A 23,455-nucleotide genomic window follows, 5' to 3' on the forward strand; every position below is an offset into this window, starting at 1 on the left:
AATTTTTAATGATGAACACTTTTTCGTTTTTACCTCTTATTCTTTAAAATTAAATATGAATAAAAAATTACATAAATTTTAAAAATATATTTTTTTAAAAGTACATAGATTATAAAAATTTCAATGAAGTAATTTTTAATATATATATATATATTAGTAAATTTTAATTATGTGTGACTACTATGATGTTTTTATTTATTGGGATAGAGAGAGTATTTAATTTTTTTTCATGCACTCAATTTCTTTTATCATATTTCCATATGATATGAATACTTATTAAATTTTATTTAATAAATTATATAAATATAAAATATCTTAACCATAACAAAAGACGTGAATGGAGAGTTGGTTTGAGAGGTATTTACATAGAGATTTGAGATGCTATTAAAAGTATCAATGGTGGTTTGAGAGAATATTTACGTAGAAATTTGGTTCTAAGAATTCTAAAATTATGTAGTCATAAATGGAATGTTAGTTTTGAACAGACGATGAATGATGCCCAGATTTTCCATACAGCTGCCTTTTAGGTCCAGTTAAGAATGGTTAGCGTCTCTACTTTCGATGAATAACCCAAGTTTTCTAAAGCTACATGTGCTTTTCATTCAACATTAATGCTACTGCAATTACTTCTAGAATTTGCTTCTTTCATTCCTTCTCTTATGGCTACTAATAAGCTCTACAAGAATAATCATAGCTATATATGCCCACTACCTATCTGCCTAGGGGCTGAAAATAAAAACTATACAAAAATATAAAGGCCACCCAACAACTAGGAACACAGCAACCAAAATTATTTGCAATGATCATCTTGAGATGCAAAATTCAGCTCAACGACCTGAAACAAATAACGGTTTGGTTGATATTTGGTCGTACTCTTGTAACTGAACTTCCTTCATCTTTGCCTTGTCGAGGCGTGCTCGACGAACAGCTTCTCCGATTTGGCGATTGTGATCCTTGAGAAACTAATCGGTGTTGCTTGATGATGGAACTAATAGTGGACCGGAATAGTGAAGCTTGTTACCCTTAGATCCATAACCAAGCTGGAAAAGTAAACATCATTCAGAAGCATGTATCAGGTGCTTGAAATTGATAGATGTTAATTGCAATGCAAGCAACCGAAAACCGGAATAAATGAAATAGAAGAACCATAAATACCCTTAGTTTACTACTTACCGGAACCGCATCTTTGTTGTTACTTCTTCCATATTCTTTCTGCTGCACATTATGGTTTTGCTATTTTTCTTTGTGATCTTCTGATACAAGATTACTTCTCCTTGCTGCAACTAAACTCGACATCATTGACAAGTCAGTAGCAGCAGTAGAAAATTTAGGAGCATCATCAAGGTTATTCCCTGATAGAATCTTAGTAAAACAGAGAAATCTTCAAGAAGAAATTGCAGAAAATATTAAATGAAAAACAAAGGTATTATTCAATTCTTAGTTAACCTCTTATGAACAGAGAGTCTCTTCCTTATATAGAAGAAGTAAACTTTAAGTAAGTCTATAACTGCTGTTAACAACTTCTTAACAACCGATAACTGCTCAACCAATTACTATATCCCATAACATTCACCCAACTTCCTCAAGGGGCAACACCCGAAGAAGACTACGAAACCGACTAAACAGAGATACTGATAATGGTTTAGTAAGAATATCGGCCACCTGGTCACAAGCGGGAACCTCACCAACAACCAAGTCTCCACTGGCCACCTTCTCGAGAATAAAAAATAAGTCAAGCTCAACATGTTTAAACTTGGAGTGAAGAACCGGATTAGCCGCAACAGCTACGGCACTAGAATTGTCACACCATACAGTCGATAGATCAACCGAATTGACCTTGAGTTCTGCTAGTAAGGAGACCAGCCAAGTCACATCACTAGTGGCCGCAGCTAAACTGCGATATTCGGCCTCTGTCGTAGAGCGAGAAACAACTGTCTGCTTTTTAGAACACCATGAGATAGGAGTATGGCCAAAATAGACACAGTAGCCCGTAGTAGACCGACGATCATCAAAATCAAGACCCCAATTTGCATCAGCATAACCGACCAACGAGAGACGATCTGACGGACGAAATACCAACCCATGAGAAAGAGTTCCACATAAATATCGCAAAATTCGTTTTAAAGCCACCATATGAGAAGAAGTGGGAGCATGCATGAATTGACACACCGATTAACAAAGATAAGCAATGTCGTATGAAGTTAGAACAACATATCAGAAGGTGCTCGCAAGATCTGCGATATTCAATTGGGTTCGCCAATGCTCACCTCACTTTTAGACAAAACAGATGAACTCACCATTGGAGTATGAACACCTTTGGCATTAGCCATAGAACTTCGAGTAAGAAGCTCGCGAATGTATTTGCGCTGAGACAAATGAAGACTGCCAGAGGAAGACCGACTGACTTCAATACCCAAAAAATAATGAAGCTCACCCATATCCTTTAAAGCAAACTCATTATGTAACTGCTGAACAAAACAATTAATTTCATCAAATGAACTGCCAGTGATAACAATATCATCCACATAGACAAGCACATAAAGTGTAAGTGCTGAGGAAACTCGGACAAATAAGGAAGCATCCGATTTAGAAAGAACAAACCCAGAAGAGATAAGAAACTGCCGTAATTTGAGAAACCAGGCACGCGGAGCTTGCCGTAAGCCATACAAAGCCTTCGTTAAACGACACACAAGTCGCTCACCATTTGGACTGTTGGACATAACCAATGGGTCATTGCATAAACACTTCATCGGTCGGATCACCATTAAGAAAGGTATTATTTACATCAACTCGTCGTAAAGACCACCCCTTAGTCACAGCAATGGACAAAATTGTTCGTATAGTAGCCGGCTTGATCACTGGGCTAAACGTTTCCTTGAAGTCACAGCCAGGGACTTGAGAACAGCCCTTAGCAACTAATCGAGCCTTGCGACGATCAATAGTCCCATCAGGATTCTTCTTGACCTTGAAGATCCATTTACACCCTATAACCTTTCGGTTAGGTGGAAGAGGAACAAGCTCCCAGGTAGAATTGCGAACGAGAGCATCAAACTCATCTTGAGCTACAGAACGCCATTCTGGAGTGGACAGAGCTTCTTTAATCGTAGAAGGTTCGGTGACTTCAACATGCATAACCTTAGGCTTAAAAATACCAGCCTTAGCTCGCGTCACCATTGGATGCGTATTAGATACAGGAGTAGCACCGACGAAATGGCCAGTAGGGTCTCCCTCAACAGCAATAGAGCCAGAAGGAATACTATTCCCGGATGAACACCCACTGGGCTCTTGATCAGACCCAACCCCAGACTGAGCAGGGACAGGAACGGAAGAACAACTACCTGGAGAGGACGATTAAGCCGGGAAAGGAACACCCGAACGAGTAACAGCCACAGATTATGGTTGAACAAGAGGAACAAATGTGGACACAGACGAGCGCCGCACAGGCACAGAATTCGACGCAGAAGTAGACGATAAAAATCGAGTTTCATCAAAGACAACATAACGAGAAACCACAATTGTTCCAGAAAGTAGAAGACACTGATAGCCTTTGTGGTGAGGACTATAGCCTAAAAAAATAGAAGGTTGAGAACGAAAATCTAACTTATGAGATGAAAACGGGCGTAAGTAAGGGAAACAGCAACACCCGAACACCCGCAGATGATCATAAGTGGGAGCATGTCCATATAGAGCCTGAAAAGGAGTCAGACCCTTCAAAACTGCTGTAGGTAGACGATTGATAAGATAAACAGCACAACAGAAGGCATAGCCCTAGTATTCCATAGATAAGCTAGCCTGAGCTAGAAGAGTAATACCCATATCAACAATGTGACGATGTTTGCGCTCAACCACCCCATTTTGTTCAGAAGTATGTGGGCATGTGATGCGATGAAGAATTCCTTGAGAAGTAAGAAACGATGTGAAGGCACGACACTCGCCACCGCAATCACTCTGAAACTGTTTAATACTCACCCCAAATTGAGTTTTAACAAGTTGATGAAATTGAACAAAATATTAGAGTGCTTGTGACTTTTGTCGCAACAAATACACCCATGTAAACCGAGTGCATACGTCAACAAACGCTATATAATACCAATGATTCCCACAAGAAACAGATGCAGGGCCCCAAAGATCAGAAACAACCAATTCAAAAGGAGTATGATATTCAGTAGTAGAACGAGTAAAAGGTAACTTCTGAGATTTTCTTTTTTGACACGCTGTACACACACCATCAAGACAGTCTTTTGCCAACACAACATTACATTTATTTAGAATACTTTTAACAACACAAGTAGACGGGTGACCGAGGCGTTTATGCCACAAGGCAAACACATCACCTTTATCAAGTTTATTCTGAACTTCAATAGAAGCAGCAACTGGAACCAAAACTGTCGGCCTGGAAACATCTGGCAGTGAGAACTGATATAACCCATCATGAATGTGGCCCTTCAGAAGCGTTTCCTGGGTCACAATGTCCTTTACAACACAATATGTGGGGTGAAACTCAAAATAGACATTATTATCTCTAGCAAACTGAGAGACAGACATCAAGTTTTTACGGATGCGTGGAACACACAACACATCAGATAACCGAAGTAATTTAGAGTGCGTAGGCAAAACACAAGTGCCAACAGAAGATATTGAGGCAGGAGTACCGTCACCCATCAAAAGAGAGGACTTACCGAAATACGGAGAAGAACCTTGAAGAGCCAACGCATCGCGACATACATGATTGCTAGCTCTCGAATCCGGGTACCAAGAAGCAGACCCAACAGGTACGGGAATATAGCCATCAGTGTCACCACCATTAGAACCAAACTGAGCAGTATTAACATGTGAATTAGAAGAACCCGAAAAATTAGACGCATGTAAGTCACCAACCCGAGGAAGGCCAATATACGGATCGGAACCACTATAGACACGAGCTCGCGGCTTCGTTCGCCAAGGAATAGGTGGGGCCGAGTGATCACACCCATCACCAATGTCCGGTTCAGAACTCAAAGGATACCCAACCTGAACACAATTGTTAACTGGCCTATAATCATTTAATTGTCCACCGGCATTTCCAGCTCTAAGCCCATTATAAGGAGCACACGGCCTAGAAGGTTCATGAGAGACATAAGCTAGATTCGGCCGACTAAGCCCAGGCCTAGGCACATGACCGTCCAAGGCACTATTCTGCCCAACATAAGCATTATGCATGGGCCCACCATAATAACCAGCTGGAGTCCAATTTTGACCAAAATCATAATGTGGTCTAAAAGCATGCTGATTTTGACCAAAAGAATGAGTAAATCTCATTCGTTGAGCAGAAGGCCCTCCAACGCCACCATCAAAACCACGTTGAGGAGCAAAAGGAACTGAGCGAGACCCGCCAAGAGCATGAGCCGCATCCGTCGCCCGAGCCTCCGCCTACGACCCATCAAAGTTTCGACGAAAATGATAATAACATTTCTGAGCAAGATGCCCAAGTCTATTGTAGATCTGGCATTGAATCCTCGGCCTAAAACCACGTCCACGACCACTCATCAGCGGACGACCACCACGAACAGAAGCTTCCGGTGCGGGCGAGGGACCACCTTCAACCAGATTGGCATGCATAACAACTTCTTGAGCAGCCCGTAACTGTCGAGTTTCACACTCGAGGAGAATATCAACGAGACGTTGAAACGGCACCGGTTCCGACCACAAAGACGCCGAGGATACAACCGCATCAAAACCGAAAGGCAAACCTATGAGCATCACCTGCGTCTTCTCCTCGTCCAAGATCCGAGTGCCAGAGGCCGCCAACAAAGCACACAGAGTTGTAATTTTGGCAACATATTGCTTAATAGACAATGCACCTTTCGTAAGTGAATGAAGTTCATGCCGAATCCGGGACTGTTTAGCGCCAATATCCGCAGCAAAGAGACGCGCCGCGGTAGTCCAGACATCACATGTAGATCTCGCATCTGTAAATGAAGCCAGACACGAAGAGCTAACCGTGGAGAGAAGCCACGAGTTAAGCAACTGATCTTGTTGATCAAATACTTGAGCAGCAGAATTAGGAACCAGAGATCCATCCGGTGAAGCTAGAAACCGTGATGGCGGAGATAATGTGCCATCGACAAAGCCTAGCAAACTATAACCACCAAGAATGAAACGTACCTGTTGGCGCCACTGAATGAAAGTACCGTCATCAAGCTTTATTATATCATGCCGAGGAAAAGAGTTCACCACCTTGTCACCGTGAAACGCAGCACAACAACCATCAGTAGAAGTAGAATCAGCAGAGTTTGTGTGAGCCATAGGTCCAGAATAAAGAGGCGACTGATACCATGATAGAATCTTAGTAAAACAGAGAAATCTTCAAGAAGAAATTGCAAAAAATATTAAATGAAAAACAAAGGTATTATTCAATTCTTAGTTAACCTCTTATGAACAGAGAGTCTCTTCCTTATACAGAAGAAGTAAACTTTAAGTCTATAACTGTTGTTAACAACTTCTTAACAACCGATAACTGCTCAACCAATTACTATATCCCATAACATTCCCTGAGTTCATCCATGCAGCCCGGTGAGCCAGTGGCCCTGAATGGGAAGCTCTCTTCTGACAATTCCCATCTGCATCTGCATTTGATGCTACTGCTTGTGAAGGTCTAGGTGGACCTATAGGAAAGCCTGAGGTAACTTCCTCGGGATGAGGATTAAACTTCTCACTCCGGCTCTTCGTAATGTTTAAAACAGAGTCTAAAATAGGCCTAATCACCTAAAACAAATTACAATTGAGGTCATTAACCTTGAAAATGAATCCTATGTATGAACTTAGAGATCTTGCGAGTTGTGACATTGAAGACCAAATTGATAACATGATGCAATCACTATTTAACGATGCCCATCACCAAACATATTGAGCAAAAAGGGGATGGGATATTATTAACCAAATCGTAAGTTACCTGCATTGACGATACTAATTCAGCATTAGCATCAGGTGCTGGGATAGCTTGAGACTCTCCTGTTGTTCTCCTGTCAAGTTCCAGTTTCTGGCCTTTTGTTCCTGCTACTCCTTGTCTGTCAATACCAACAAGAGTAATTTATTAGCACCTATAGTGACCATTCAAGATTTCAGGCTATTACGGAAGCAGTGGCAGAACATGAAAGATAATAATAGCTCAACTAGTAAAAAGCAAACTCCATTACTGAAGAGATAAATTTATTTAATCGTTGGGCCAACATGCAATTACAAGTTAAAAGAAACGCCCAAAGAGTCTAAAGAATATTTATATTTTCTAGTGATTAAATATGCTATATGCACATTCGAGCTTCATTGTCCCTTTTCTTTGCATCAAGCTCTTTGCTTGGAGGATACTTTGGCAAGCTTGAAAGATCACAGGGAAGAGGTTCGGTTGTAAAGAACTGAAAACCACCAAAAAGATTACGTTATGACAATAATATTGATAAGCAATTGTCGTAACCATTTTTTTGGAAAACGGGTATCAACTTGAAGAAAAACCAAAACGGGAGTCGTCACCAATCTTTTTAAGTGTGATTGGATCACCTTGTAAAAGTGGTTATTTTTAATAAATGGTTTAATTTATTTAAACAACGATTTTGGTCCACGTAAATCAAGAAAACAAGTTCGGGAGTCGGTTACGCACGAGGAAGGATTAGCACCCTCGCAACGCCCAAAAATTGGTACCTAGTTGATTAATTAGTGTCTTAGTGTCGAAAAAAATGAAAGCTTGAAAGACATTGAAATACGATCCCTCTTCGTAAAAATGCTAATTTGAAAATGACCGAATAAATTAAAAAATGTTAAAGACTCTATAATATAGTAGTAATTATAATGAAAGTAAAAATAATACTAGATATAACAATAGTAATATTAGTAATAAAAATAATAGCTATAAAAATATTAACCATGACAATAAAGAATAATAGTAATAATAATAATATAGATAATAATATATATAAAATAATAATAATAGTTAGAGATAAAAGATAATGGAAGTAGTAATAATAATAGTATTAAAACAAAATATATATAGATACAAGTATAATAACAATAATGGTAATAAAAATAAAAAATAGTAATAATATTTAAAATATATGTATATAAAAACAGAGGTAAAAGGATATGTATATATATAATAATAATAAAATGACATTAGGATAAAATAAATATAAGTATAAATATGATAATAATAATAATGATAATGATAATAATAATAATATAGTAGTAATAATAAAAGTAAAATTAATAGTAAATTGATAATAATAATGTACGTTAATAACAATAATAATATATAAAGGATAGGAAATAATGAATGATAAAAAAATGACAATAATATGATAATAAAAATAATGGTGATGGTAATAATGATTATAGTAAGAATATACAATACATAGTATTAGAAGTAAATACATAACACATACATATTAGAAATAATCATAATAAAAAAACATTATTAATAACTATATAAATATATATACATGATATAGTTTGAAAAACATAAACATAAGATGATATGAAAAATAAAAATAAAAATGATATAGTATTAAAGTATATGCATAACAATAAAATAATATTAAAATATATATACGAGTAATAAAAATGTATCCGTATTAAAAATATATACATAATAAAATACAATATTTAAAATATTTATACAAGATATGCATAATAATATTAAAAATAACTATTAATGATATTACATAGATATATACATATGTAAAAAATAAATACATGATAATATTAAAAGTATGTACATAACATAAATATCATACATATAATATCTAAATATATACATACATATATATATATATATAGTATTTAAAAAAAAGAAATATACATAATATAATATTGATATATAAATATGTGTGATATGGAACATAATACATATATATTTATAGAGTACATAGGTGACATACAAAATAAAAACAATAATAGTAAAACTATTAATAATACTATATAATATATATAATATACATATATATATATATATATATATATAAGTATAACAAAAATATAACAAATAATTAAAATATAATAGCATGAATAAAATTAAAATTAAAGTAAAATAATGAGAAAGAGTAGAAGAGGGACGAAAATCGAAGCAAAAACGAATTTTGGGGTGAATTTCAAAGAAAACAAAAAGAAAAACAACCAAATTGCAGCATGCGCATATCCTAGAAGTACTGAAAACGCAATATTCCCCATCCTAAAAAGCAGCGCGTGGTCGAGGACCAAATTGAAAAACGAGACATATTCCAGGGCCGAATTTAAAGTAGCAATAACTTGATTATAGAGACATGAAAAAGCGGAAGGGCTAAATGTGCAAATAGCCCTTCCGCCTAAAAAAATGCGCGGATCCTCTTTCTAGGCGGGTCGGTTCGCTAGTTCCCTCCCCAAAACGACGTCGTTTTGCGTCTGGGGAGGGAACCCCAAAACGCTGCCGTTTCCTAAGGCTATGAAAGCCAAGTTTTTGGGCTAAATTCATTTCTGCTATCTTCATTTGAAAAGAAATCAGTTGCTCTCTCTCGCCCCCTAGCCAGAGTTAAAGTCCGGTGAACAAGCCACCATATGCCCCGTCGGTCGTCGTCGCCGTCCACCGCGTGCGGTGGTAGGATTTCCGAAGGTACGTTTTTTGCTTTTTTTTATTTTTTTATGTCCTTATGATATATGATATGTAGAGGTAAGCAAATTCGAAAATAAAATAAAAAGGAAAAAAATAATAATAAATAGAAAGAAAATAATAATAATGTAATATCACCTTTTGTTTTAGATTTTGATTCTTGATATTTCAATTTTTATTTTCCTGTTTCTTTAGTGTTGCTTGGATCTCTGTTTTCTTTTGTGCTTAGATCTAAAAATTGTCAAATGCGTTTTTTTTTTGTATTTGCTCCAAAAAAAAATTTTCTTCTTTTCGCTACAATGGTTTTAGTATGGCCTTTTTATAGCCATTTACAAACTTTATTATATATATATATATATATATATATATATATATATACTTAATGTCTTTTCTTCTTTTTGTATGGCAGGCAAACGGTGGTGAAGGTAAGTGCTATTTGCACTATCAATGCAACTAAGACAGTGGGATTAGGTGATTTAGGGTTTCTTTTTCTTTTCTTTTTTTTTGTTTTGAGTATTGGGCTAATTAGGCTAGGGTTAGGTATTAGGTTTGGGTTTAGTGGGTCATTTGGTTTAATCTGGACCTGCAAATTGGGCTTGTACAGCAATTACAATAGAAAAGTACAAGAATGGTCACTAAACTATTGACTTCGTTCTATTTTGGTCACTATACCTCACTCTTGAGAGCAGAAGCTGCAGATCCACGACCAGCAGGGTCGATGGAAAGTAATGTTTCCAAGAGTGCTAAAGCTGGAGCTGTGAATTCCTGAAATATTTCTGCAACACGAGGCCTATAAGGCTGTTGGGGTTTAAAAATGGATGCATTAGGCAACTTCGATTTTCTCCAATAGTCTTCAGAAGGTGAGCCACAAAGTTTTGAAAATTTTACGCAACTGCTCCACCTACAAAAGCAGAAAGGCGACAACCTTGATCATTTAATTTTGCAACCAAACTATTCCAATTTAATTACCACAAATTAGACGAACGAGACAAAGCACAATTCAAGAGAACGTCATAGCTACCTCAGGTAGCCACAATAATTGTTATGCATCTACACTTAAATGCTTAGTAGGAAACATGTCATTGAATAACAAAAGCATACCTCGGTTCTTCCAGGCATAATAGGCTTGCCAGCGTATAGCTCAGCTAGTATGCAACCAGTACTCCATAAATCCACGGCAGTACCGTAGCAAGTAGCTCCAAGTAAAAGCTCTGGTGGTCTATACCAAAGAGTTACAACACGACTTGTGAAGGGTTGACTTTGATTCGGATCATAAAAACTAGCCAGTCCAAAGTCTGCAATCTTCAAGATGCCATTATTGTCAATTAGAAGATTGGGACCCTCTCAATGTAGGACACCGCCACCGTGACAATGGTCGAGTCCACGCAAAAGTTGCTTCATGTAGCACTTAACCTGTCCAAAAGTCCAATAAATTGAATGTCAAGACAATAAATTTTTGCCAACAAAAAATATAAAAGCAAAAGAATCCGAAGTATCCGAGATTCTGAAAATTCGAGACCAGAGTGTAAAGCAAGACCAGCCAAAACATGTTCCATGAACTCAAAAACAAGGTACAAGCTGCAAGACATCCTTGAAGTAACCAGGTCTTCTAGCTTTACAACATTCGGATGATCAAGTCTTCGTAGAATATGAATTTCCCTTGCCATAAACTGAGCACTCTCTGGATCATGGTTATCAAATCTTACTTTTTTCAGAGAAACAACTTTTTTCTGATCCAAAACGGGAGCCCTATAAACACTAGCTTAAGTTCCCTGGCCAATCTGCATAAAAAAATATAAGTTCGGGAAGCATATTAACCCGTATCTAGTTTTTTATTGAGTTTATGAAACTAACAAAGAACTATGATTCCAAATACAGTAGCAAAATGGTGAATCTTGGCGATCAATCCACACAAACATGAAACCGCAAAAAATAACCCATAAGCCGCATACGAAATTAACAATGTTATTCAAAACATGAGAATCAAGCAAATAAAAACACCATTGTAACTATCGAAACCATTTTTTTGAAAACAGAAATCGACTTTGTTTGAAAGCGAAGATTAAAACGGAAGTCGCCACCGATCTTTATTAGATGTGATCGGATCACCTTTATTTTAATAAAACATTTTAGTTTACTAAAACGGTGTTTTTGGTCTACAAAACTCGAGAGAACGGGTTCGGGAATCGGATACGTGCGAGGAAGGATTAGCACCCTCGTCACGCCCAAAATTGGTACCAAATTGATTAGTTAGTGTTTTAATGTCAAAAGTTGAAAAATCGGGAACAGATTTAAGATACGATCTTTTTTATCAACGTCGTTTTTTTAAAAACGCTTGAATTAGCTCAAAACGATTGTTAAAGATTTCTTCGTCTCAAGATATCGGAGAATCACATCTCGTAAGTTAGGACACGATACTATGAATTCCCGAGCTTAAGTTTGTCTTTAATTTTAATTAGAATTCCGTGTATTTTAAAACTCAAAAAGATATTTGGCTATTTAGAATCAACGAGAGAACCGAAACCCCGTAAGTTAGGCCACAACTCGTCGATGTTCCAAAACGCAAAACATTGCCTTATTTTGAAATTTTTGTTTTTGAATAATAGCGAATACGATATTTAAACGACGTACGTTATTTGTTTGGGTTAAGATAAAATGATTTATTGGATAAATATGTTGGGATTAAATTCATGATGCGATGACACGAAAATAAAAATATAGTAATGAGCGTGGACAATAGTACATGAACATAACATCATACGAATGAGCAACAGCAATATAAAAATACGAAATAATCAAATTAAAATACACACAATGGCAGCAACCATACAACATATATCATTTCAATATTCACATAAAAATGAAATAAATCATATGAAACAATTTAAAATAAACAATACTATTTAAAATAAGTAATATATGTATATAAAAACAATTCAAAATAATAATTAAAAAAACAGTTTAAAATAAACAATATGAAACCCTTTTAAAAAAACATATAAAACAGTTTACTAAGTAACCTATAAAAATGTAAAATGGATAATAAATACAAAAGTTTAAAATAGATAATAGATATATATAAAAATAAATAACTAAAAGGTTTTTTGTAAAAATTTAACTAATTTTAGAATAACATATATAATAGTTTAGACTAACTAATATATATATAAAGTTTAAAATAGATAATATATATAATAACTTAAAATAATATATAATAAGTTTAAAATAAACAATGTGTAAAAGAAATTCAAAATAGATAGTATATAAAAATACAAAACAGTTTAATACAAAATAATTTTTAAAAATAAAATAAATAAATATGTAATAATAAAACGGTTTTGAAAAAGAAATAAATAAATAAATTAACAAACTAAGGATGAGATTAAAATTGGGTCGAAATTCAGGGTATAAATCATAAAAAGAAATAAAAGTTGCCAAGGACTATATTAGAATGTGCGCGAGAGAACAAGGATCAAAGAGCAAATGTCCCAGACCCTTTGTACGCAACATTCCAAGGGTCTATCTCTTCGAATGGTCGGAGGACCAAAATGAAATAGAGGCAAAATTCTGGGGAAAAAATCGAAATAAAAAGGTAAGGCGAGACTACATTGAAACGCACTAAGAAAGCGAAGGGATCCAATGCGGAAATAGACCATTAGGTCAAAATGCGCGGATCCTCCGCTGGGTACGGGCTGGGTCACGCTCCCCCCTAAACGACGTCGTTTTGAGGCGTGGGGGGGTTTTGCAAAACGGTGACGTTTTGCTTGGCTATTTAAGCCAAATTTTTTTATTTCCCTTTCATTTCAGCCCCCCTCCCCCCTTTTTTTTTAAAAAAAAAAGCAGAGAGTCTCTTTGCTCTCTCTTCCTCTCCCTTTCTACCTTGCGGGTAGGGTTTTAAAACCCATCATCGCCGCCGTTGTCACGGTGCCACCATGGGCGGTAGTTGGGAGGTGCGAGCCGGGCTTTCTAGCCCCTGTTTAAGCCATTCAAGGGCCACAATCTTTTCAGCCCAAAAACAAGAGAAAGAGGTCCTTTTACCCCCTTTTTGGAATCGACTGTCGGCGGTCCAAGTAAGTGTTTCCTTCCCTTTTTTTTGTGTGTTTAAAATTGATTTTTAAATAAAAAATAAAAGATAAAAAATAAAATAAAATAAAAGGGGAGGCAAAGAACAGTATAAACAGAATAAAAAATCAACCTTTTCGAGCTTTTGTTCTGCTTGTTTTATTAATGGTGTGTGTGAAAAACTTACAAAGAGGATCCTCAGGCTTTTAAAGCCGAATTACAACCCTTTACCTCCATTTTGTTTGTCGTTTTGCTATTATGCCTTGTATTAATTTCTCTCTACAGGTGTCAGAGGCGTGGAAGTCGGTGGTGGCGTGCAGGGAAGGCTCTGTGCGAGTTGGCCAATGGTTGGCCTAGCATGCGGCGGCTGGTGGCTTGATAGCTAGGGTTGCTGCTGTTCTATTTGTAATGGGCTAGGGTTAGAATTGGGCTTGGGTAGTTTGGGTTTGTATTTGATTTTAAATGAGCCTTATGTTGTTGGGCCATACATATGTTGTAAATGGACTTAAAGAACAATTAGACTTTCATTATTCATTTGGGTTTAATTTTGTTTTATAGTTCTGGCCAAAATTGGCTATTAAAGTATCCAACAAATTAATTTGAGTAAGCATATAACTACTTTATCTATTTTCTCAAACGAGTCTGCACGCCGTGGTATCCATCCCCTGATTGCTTCTCCCGCTACCACAGCTAACCACGCAGGCCACCCTGCAGCCACCTGTTCTCCTTCAGTTGCTTTTGGAACAGTACCGATCCTAGGCTGTTGACTAGCAATAAACTCCTGCTTCTCCCTCTTCCTATCCAAAATTTGATAATGTAACAAAACCGAAACATTCACTTGTTTATCTATCAACATCGTCCTCACGTCATCATTATCACACTGATCCTTTTCTCTATATGCTTCCTCCCTACGCGAAGAAGTAGCCCTCAATACCCTAACATCTAACGAGGCTTTGCTTGAAGTCCTATCTATGGGACTGTCCTTACTATCTTCAATGGCAGAAGGCTTACAACAAATGCAACCCATCATACATACACTAAAATCTTCTAGAATTCTATTTTCCAATATTATCATCTTCATCCATTCCCATTACACTTAAAAAGCTTACTCTTAACTTTAAAATATAAAGTTCCAACATTCCATTCAAATTTCAACATAATAAAAATCTCATTTCTTCACCACCTTTCAACCAAATGAATATAACCAAGAACCCATTTTCTTTTTTAAAAAAATAAATAAAACTACAGACTTTACCAAAAATCCAATTCAATGTAATTATAAAAAATAAAACCTTAACTTTTATATATATATATATATATATGTGTGTGTGTGTGTGTGTGACTTACAAAAGCAAGCTTGCTAGATGAACAAACTAATACAAATTCAATACCAGCCTTGAAATGACAGTTCTTTGTACACTCCAAAAAAAAAAAATTAACTCTCCTTGTCAAACCAGATGGTTCAAAATCCACAATTCTAAATTGCCTAAAAGCTTAAAAAACCCAGAAAAACCAACAAAAACCCACTGGAAATCAAGTTTTTTTGTGTTGGTAAAAGAAAATCAAGTACCTTTTAGAAAAAAGCTTGATCCTTTGCAGTATAATTATTGACTCTAAAAACCTAAAGAGAATTATATGATCTAAAGATTTTGCAAGTGAAAAACGGAAGGAAAAAAGAATTTTAAAAAGAAATTTGAGAGTTTTCATTTTTTTTATAAATCCCAAAGTTATATATCAATTTTGATTTTGTGAAACATAAAATTTTGATTTATTAATATAATTATTGATATAATTGCATACCTAAATAATTATATTTATTAATATAAAATACATTGATCTATTTATTTATTTAAATGTGTATTATTACATTCAAATTAAAGTCTCAATTGTATTTGTCTATGGGAAGGGTCGGGTCTTGATAAAACCTTAGGCCTGTTTGATAGTTTTGAGCCCAACTCAACCCGAAAAATGAATCTAAAATTTTGTCCAAATTCGATCCGATAAAAATACTAAAACTCGGGCCAGGCCTGTATTAAATTTTTTAATACAATTTTTATAAAAAATATAATATATTAAAAATACTAAAAACATTAAAATAAATATTTCTCAACAAATTAAAAATAAATTAAAAAATTTATACTTAAATAACACTAACATAAGTGCAAGTGCAATATAACAAGCAAATGTCTTTAAAATAGTAGCAAAATTAATAATAAAATAAGAGTTATACTATATCCAAACAATAACAACAAATAGTCGCAATATAATAGTGAGATGCCAGCAAAACTGTGAGAAAATAGCAAGAAAACAACATTTTTTTCTTCTTACAAATTCAGGTCAAGCCAGACCCAGGCAAAAACACTTTACTCGAGACCCGGCTCATTTTTCTAAAAAGGCCTTATTTTTTTGCACAATCCTATTTTTAGAGTCTATATTTTTACCCAACCCTCCCACTTTTCGGACAAATTTTTTAACTGAGTCGGGCCATAGACTGATCTAACTATAATTCGAACTAAAATTATTTTGAGAATACTAATATCAATCTAATAAATCACAAATTAAGTTTCATTTAATATCTATATTTTAATTCATAATCCAAATAATAAAAACCCATAACTATTCTTGTTAAATTGTCACTTCAAATTATCATACTGAGAAAAAAACTTCTTTTTTCATTAAGAAAATGTTTTTAAAAATTAACATCCGAAATAATTAAACTAATATCATTCTAAAATTAAAAATCAAATTATAACATAATTTAGTACTTGAATTCAACTTAAATAATAAAAAATATTTAAATTTATATCGAAAAATGTACATATTAGTTCATGTATCAACTTGCAACACCACAATCTCAACTCGAGTCATGCTAAATACAAACAGTTTTTTCATATATTTAGAAGATTAAACGCGTATACCTATATGTTGTATACAAATGTTAGATACGAATACTTTTAAAAATTAAAAATCCGAACAACAATAATTATGATCCGCAAATCTAATAATTATTGCTGTGTTATTCACTTTATGTCCCTATACCTAAAATTATTACACATGTAGTTTTGTGTCATTTTGGCATAGAAGATGATCTTTGGAAATCTTCCTTTTGAAGTTTAGAGATTGTCGATGCCGAAACGGAAGAAGACGGCCTAAGTAACGGTGTACCAACCCGGCTCGAATTTTCGTTAGCGAATGCTGGGGAAGGAGTGGATGTAATGTTTGGTGGCGGTTGCAACTCTACCTCATTGTATGTGTCCTTGTCATCTTCGTGAATATCGATCAACCGGTGGTCATCTTCCTCGAGTGACATTACCGTGCTTGTTTCCGTATGTATGGTTGAATCGTCGGTGAAACGTCCGAGCCTCCTCTTTCTCCTTGCTGCTTTGCCCCATCCATGGATTGTCTCCCGTATCCTTTGCGGAATTAGCGCTGCCTTATAGTTCGTTCCCATCTGAAATAAATGAAACCGTTCATAAATAGAGATCAAAGGCATAAACGAAGCTGTTTAGATGTTTTTCTCCGTTGAAACAATTTGATTCGGATATTGAGGTAGCCTTTAATATCGAAAAATTTACTATGAAAGCCTATTTGCAGTTAACCATGGTAGATACGAGGATATGATCTTTCAAAGATTCTCAATACACGGAAGGATCTTTAAAAAGTAAAAATAACTGATTACATTTTGTACTCTCTACTAAAAAATTGGATAAATTAACCCTTGTATCTATTTCTACTGATTAAAACTGATTCCTCTACATCAACATAAAGTACATGTGGCACAACATGTGTTACTATCTGGTTATTCCGTCAACCACACCAATTTTTAAGAGTACAAATAGATGAAACTTTTAACGGAAATAACCGGTTTACTCTTTTGATTTAACATATAGGGATTAATTTACCCATTTTTAATAGAGAGCAAAATGCAATTTGACTCTTAATACATGAGCCTCCATGGTACTTTTACCAAAAATACCCTTGTGAGAAGCATACTTATATCCGAAACTCGTACCCAGAGTTTGAATTTTGCTTTGATTCTTTTCCTCGAGTGAATGGGATGTAAACAAACAAATATAATACCTGAGTGACCAAAGCATAGAGTGGAAGAGTGATGTAGCTACAAATAAATTGCCCAGCAAACCTACGAGTTTAAAGGACAATCAAGTAAGGACACATGACCGATGAAATCCGCACATTAAACTAGAGAGTCAATAAAAACACTCATACCCCAAAATCAGTCTTATGTAAACAAGCGTATGGTTACGGATGAAGCATGAATCGTAGCCGAATTGCCACTGCAAAGATATCAACAAACACTAACTAACACATGTCTATAATATCAAAGTCTCATCATCGATCGAGTCAGAGAACAGAAGGTACCCAGAACCAGAAAAACGAAGCCAGTTCGAATGCATTCTGCAGAGAAATGAGACGAGAATATAATAGTCCGATGAAATGTAAGTTGTGAGTAATTCAAAATCTTTTTACTCGAATGCATTGTCGTAAACAACAACCTGGAATAGAATGAAATGTATAAGGGACAACAACCATTCCGGCTTCTTGAACCAGAAAAGTTCATCTCGAGGCCTCAGCTTTGCTCCAGTAACATAACCAGTCATGTCGGCAGTCTCTAGTGCCAAGGTTGCGATGACATGTTGTAGCTTTGCGCCCACAAGAAGAACAAGCTGCACATGAAATCTCTTCAAGTGTTAGTTTTTCAATGCATATGCAAGCACCAAACCAAACATATATTCTTGTATGACACTTGTATTTAAGTCCTAGTAAAAAGGGCGGTGAATCCCGAAAATAATACCCAGCAATAAAAGGGGAGAAGACTTACGGTAATGGGAAGGATTGCTATCCAGAAATACAGATTAGACCCTGTAAGAATGGAAAATAGCCAATAAATCATGAATACGGTGAGTCGATGGAATTGCCTAATAAATGAACACACCACTCGAAACTCCTTCGTGCTTTCAACAATCAGGAAAAATGCATTGATTGGAACGTAATAACCATGAATAACATACTCATGATAAAGCATTATAATTCAATCTCAATTTTCAATGTACAATACCTTTCACGTTGAACAGCATAAACGCGACAACGAATCCCCAAAGCGGAGCACTGCAAAAGATTAAACATAAGAACTTTAGCAATCCACAATCTAAAAATCAACTCAACCATGAAGCCCGTGATGACATCTGAGCATAGAAATGGCCGTGATGACATCCGAGCATAGAAATGCGCGAGTTACATTATCTTTTATGGTAGTTTCAAGTATGGCATATCCGAAAACAAGATACATAGTTTCCATGTAATGGCACATACCCACAATAAAAGCAAAAACCAATAGATACAACAACCTCGACAAGTGAAAAATAGGGGTCAATTATACTAGTAGTCATCCAACTATCGGTAAGTTTTTTTTGATCACCTAACTATGAAAAGTTACAAAATGATCACTCAACTATTCAATTTTGTCTTTTTTGGTCACCAGCCATTAAATGGCAATGGAAAAATGATGTGATAGGTTTTAAAACTAGAATAATAGCAACTTTAACTCTCAACATTTATACATTGTGTCAACTTAGTCTTTATTCTAAAAAAATTAACTCTCAACATCTCCGCATGGTGTAATTTAGTCCTTTTTGCAATTCTGTATTTTCATTTTTTTCATTAAAATTAAAGAGAAGCAAAACTACAGAAAAAGACCAAATTACACAATGTGTAAATGTAGAGAGTGAAATTTTTCAGAATCAAAACTAAATTGACACAATGTATAGATATTGAAGTAAAAGTTACTATTATACCAATTTTAAAAGCTGCCAAGTTATCTTTCTATTAGCTATGTAACGACAGGTGACCAAAAAGACAAAACCAAATACTTGGATAACCATTTTGTAACTTTTCATAATTGAGTGATCAAAAAGAAACTTACCAATAGTTAGGCGGCTCCCAGTGTAATTTACCCTAAAACTAGATAAGGGTGATAAAGCAGCTAGAATTTTCACTTTGGCACGGGTCATTTGATGTTTTAATCCATTTCACAGTTAAAAAGAAACGAGTTACTCCACAATCCATAGGAACAAACAGGGGCTTTTGGCACAATATGACCGAGAAACAATAAGATAGTTCCTTATGAAAACATTACTTGCCTAACACCAACAATTCGTTGAAATTCTTCCTCCATAGAACGAATCATATAGCCATGAAAATCGTACTTCGATGTCAGGTTGTGATTCTGCCATGAATACAAAAAAAAACAAAAGGTGCAAGGGATGAACAGATATACGTCGTACAATGGACAAAGAAATAATAGTAACTTTGCAATTACAAGGAAAATCTGATTGTTACCATGATGAAGCCCTTGCGGAGAGTCAAATAGTCAGCACGAACCACTGAATATCCGAATTGCTGGAAGAAACATTTCTGCCAGTTGAAAATAAGAACAGCAAGCAATTATGTAAATAATAAACAATTAAAAATGAGTAAAATAAATGAACCCGATTTTCAAAGTATACAAGTTGATGGTACCTACCACCCAAATAAAAAGACTGTTTTTGGTCAAGTTGTTCGACTCGCGGTTTACGACAAAAGCTGTTTGTCTTTGCATTATCAACTCTCTTGCTTTTGCTGAAGCAAGTAAATTCCAATCATCATTTAATATCTTTAAAACAAATCCTATAGTTACAACATCCTATTAACTCAGGCTCAGTCTAAGTATTGGATACTGGTATGCAACTAATACGGTCCTTAGAGGATCATATCCGCACACCATATCAAAGAATGTGTCAAACACGGGTATTATCTAAACCAGCCGATAATATAACATTGAACTTACCATTTAATATATCATGTCGATCCATATGAGCTTCATCCTCCCATGCCCTCCAACTATGTATCTACCAAATAGTTAATATCGAAATGTAAGCAAATAATCAACCTAAAACTGAAAATTTCAAGATTTCATCGTATCTATTGGACACAGATAACTGAAACAAAATTAATAGTCCGAGCAATATAACCTAAACAAAATTCAAAGGCCTAACCTTCACAATTGCAAGTAACATTGTTAAGCAACTATATGATACATGCGTGATTGCCATGACAAAAATGAAGCGATGCAACTGCTCAAGACCTTCGTATGAAACAAATGGTTCATGATCCTTAAAAACCAAATAACTTCGAGATGTTAGATCATATACAAAAAAGAAAAAGAATAAATCAAACTAAAATAGCATAATCTCGAGTCAAATAAATGGATTAGTTACATGCCTTTGCGCAGGTATTCCGGTTCATGCCATTCAACATTCTCCTAAATAAATGAAAATTGGTAGCCATCAAAAGCTTACGTTCCTTAGAAGAATCATCTTCAAGGTCTTCATCAATCTCGGACTTGGTGCATGGTGCAAAGGTACTATCGTAGAACTTCGATGGAATACAAATATTGGCTATTGTGCTTGAGGTTGCTATTAGAAGGAGTGATATAAAACCAAGCAGCATTAACTCTGAAGACACAAGTCGGACCATAAATACGACAAGACAAAAGAAAAGGGAGCTAAAGTTAGTTTATGAAAAATTTAGTGAAACCCCAAATCAAGATATACCATCCGTTTCGATTAGAAATATATGAAAATACCTTCTTTCATCTTCTCCACTGCCGCAAGCAGAGGTTTCCGATTAGTTTTCCGTAACCACTGTAACAAATTAGTACAACAAGTCATATAAGATGTCAGCATAGCAAAAACTCTAAATTCCAAATTACTTACTATGTTCATATCATATTTATGAATTTGAAACTGTTCTTGCCCACATAATTTCATGAAACTTAAAAACTACCATCAACACTAGTAATCTCTTAAAAAAAATTTCGAATTCAAATCAAAAATAAATTGAGAACATGCTAGAAATACCAAAACTTTCGAGCCAAAAGCATACATAGACGAGATGAACAACACAAATTACATTGCTTTTGTGGCAAAGAAACTAAAACAAGGCTTGTCAATACATTATAATTTGCTACGTAAACACAACTACTAACAACCAACAACATATTTACTCATCAAATTAACACAATAAATAATCAAAATTTTATTGAGAAACTAATAGATTTCTACCTAAAGACTCATAACTGCATAATCTCATTCAAGAAAAGCTACAAACATGATAAAGGCAACAAAAAAGGGGCTTTGCTCACCTTGCTTAACCGGTGAATCGACCGTTCAACGATCAAAGATACCACAACAAAGATTGTCAAAACAGTGGCAACTGACCATGTTGGTGTTAATGCTAATGATCTCATTTCTTTATCATTTTTCTCATCTTCCACCATATTTGAATACAACCCTTTTAAAACCTTCCTTTCAAACCTAATCCCACCACCAAAATCATTCAAACGAATGCTGCAACTATGTCTAGAATTACAAAAATCCTACATAAATTTAAACACAAAAAAAAAAAACAGAAATCTGTGTCTTGAATATCATCCTGTCTCAGAAGTTTATCCCACTAAATCTTCAAAAAGAACAAACTAAATATCAACATATCATGTTCTTTTACTTCAAAGAACTATCCAAATCTCCACTCACTCTCTTAAACTACAGCATATGAACACTTGAATCAAGAACAAGGATTTAAAAGAAGGGTACTTCTAGTTTCAACTTAAAACAACAAAAATACACTAAAAGAAAAGCCTTTTTCCCCCTATTTTGAAGCTTCTGAACAATAAAATCAAGGCAGAAGCTTGATTTGAGCTATGAGACTTTGAAAAAAACACCAAAAAAGGGGTATTTGGTGGCTTTTTCTTAAATGCAATAATGGGGTTTGATCCAGGTACTGAGTAATTAAACTACTACCCTTATAAACTAAGAAAAAAACAAAACTTTTAAAGGCAAGAGTTAATATTTTCAACAGCTCTTTGCCACTCAAATACTAAGCACGGCTTCTATGTCTAAAGTTTGAACACTCTTTTGTAATAAATGCGTAATTTTTTTTGCACTTTTTTTACAGACTAAAATAGATGGAAGAAAACTAGAAAAGACAAGAGGGACTGAAGTGAAAAATAGTAATATCAGATCTCTTTTTTATAGCAAAAAGAAGAGATTTGGAATAAACTTGAAAAACCCAGAGTGGAAATCACAAACTTAAAAATAAAATAAAATAAAAAACTTTTTTAAAATTTCTGCACTTTAGTGAACCATAAAATTGGAGTTTTCAGCTTTTGGAAATGAAAAACTTTAATGAAGAGGTTGGCAACTGGCAATGCTGATGCACATGGACCTACGCTAGGAGAGATCTCACTGTTCACTTTTATAATTTTTTTATATTTGTATATTTTAAATTTATTTATATTAAATATATGAATAAATATTTTACTTTTGGAAAAAGGTCCCTAAAGTATGCTCCAATTTTCAGATTGGCCCCTAAAGTTTTTCGGTCATAAGTAATCTTTTAAGTTGTATCTCGTCTGTTTTGGTCCAATTAGTAATCTTGTCAAAAAACTATGTACAATGATTAGGGATCAGCATTCAATCCAATTGAGTAAAAAAATTTCGAGTTGACGAGACATATTTTATCATCTTAACTCTATTTATATTTTTTTATTCGAGTTAAATTAAAAACGTCAAATTTGACATATTTTAGAGCCTTTTTACTATTAAAACCTTCACTTTTTATACCTAATCTACATCAATCAAATTTAAATAATTATTTCACTAAAATTTATATAATTTTAATTTTAATCATTTTACTATGTCAAAATTTAATATTTAATTTTTCTTA

The 23,455-nt window shown here is 34.8% G+C and overlaps 1 protein-coding gene, 1 long non-coding RNA gene and 1 pseudogene across 2 annotated transcripts; 1 reads left to right on the forward strand and 2 right to left on the reverse strand.

Moving 5' to 3' along the window:
- Window positions 1-827: 827 nt before the first annotated feature.
- Window positions 828-14,760, reverse strand: LOC108468554 (probable serine/threonine-protein kinase At1g54610; annotated as a pseudogene).
- On the forward strand, window positions 13,423-14,206 carry LOC128279408 (uncharacterized). The gene is made up of 2 exons (XR_008269524.1): window positions 13,423-13,680; window positions 13,958-14,206. It is a non-coding gene; the product is annotated as an uncharacterized LOC128279408 (long non-coding RNA).
- Window positions 14,761-16,471: 1,711 nt separating the features above from the next.
- On the reverse strand, window positions 16,472-22,960 carry LOC108467643 (MLO-like protein 11). The gene is made up of 15 exons (XM_017768359.2): window positions 21,873-22,960; window positions 21,315-21,372; window positions 20,951-21,183; window positions 20,725-20,841; window positions 20,517-20,577; window positions 20,214-20,308; window positions 20,030-20,104; window positions 19,831-19,916; window positions 18,750-18,799; window positions 18,513-18,553; window positions 18,187-18,357; window positions 18,053-18,088; window positions 17,900-17,967; window positions 17,753-17,813; window positions 16,472-17,123 (listed from the first exon to the last, which is right to left on the reverse strand). Exons 1-15 carry the CDS (start codon window positions 22,005-22,007, stop codon window positions 16,740-16,742), a joined length of 1,671 nt encoding a protein of 556 aa, XP_017623848.1. The 5' UTR covers window positions 22,008-22,960; the 3' UTR covers window positions 16,472-16,739.
- Window positions 22,961-23,455: the final 495 nt, after the last annotated feature.

This window comes from Gossypium arboreum, chromosome 8 (assembly GCF_025698485.1).
Source record: "Gossypium arboreum isolate Shixiya-1 chromosome 8, ASM2569848v2, whole genome shotgun sequence".
Taxonomy (NCBI): domain Eukaryota; kingdom Viridiplantae; phylum Streptophyta; class Magnoliopsida; order Malvales; family Malvaceae; genus Gossypium; species Gossypium arboreum.

What these genes read in the sequence shown, in the direction of transcription:
- LOC108467643 (XM_017768359.2), bottom strand. Translation starts at nt 22,007, where the DNA reads ATGGTGGAAGATGAGAAAAATGATAAAGAAATGAGATCATTAGCATTA. An exon ending in TCCGCAAGGGCTTCATCATG is followed by an intron (nt 19,917 to 20,029) that starts GTAACAATCAGA and finishes TATTCATGGCAG; the next exon opens with AATCACAACCTGACATCGAA. An exon ending in TACATAAGACTGATTTTGGG is followed by an intron (nt 17,814 to 17,899) that starts GTATGAGTGTTT and finishes TTAAACTCGTAG; the next exon opens with GTTTGCTGGGCAATTTATTT.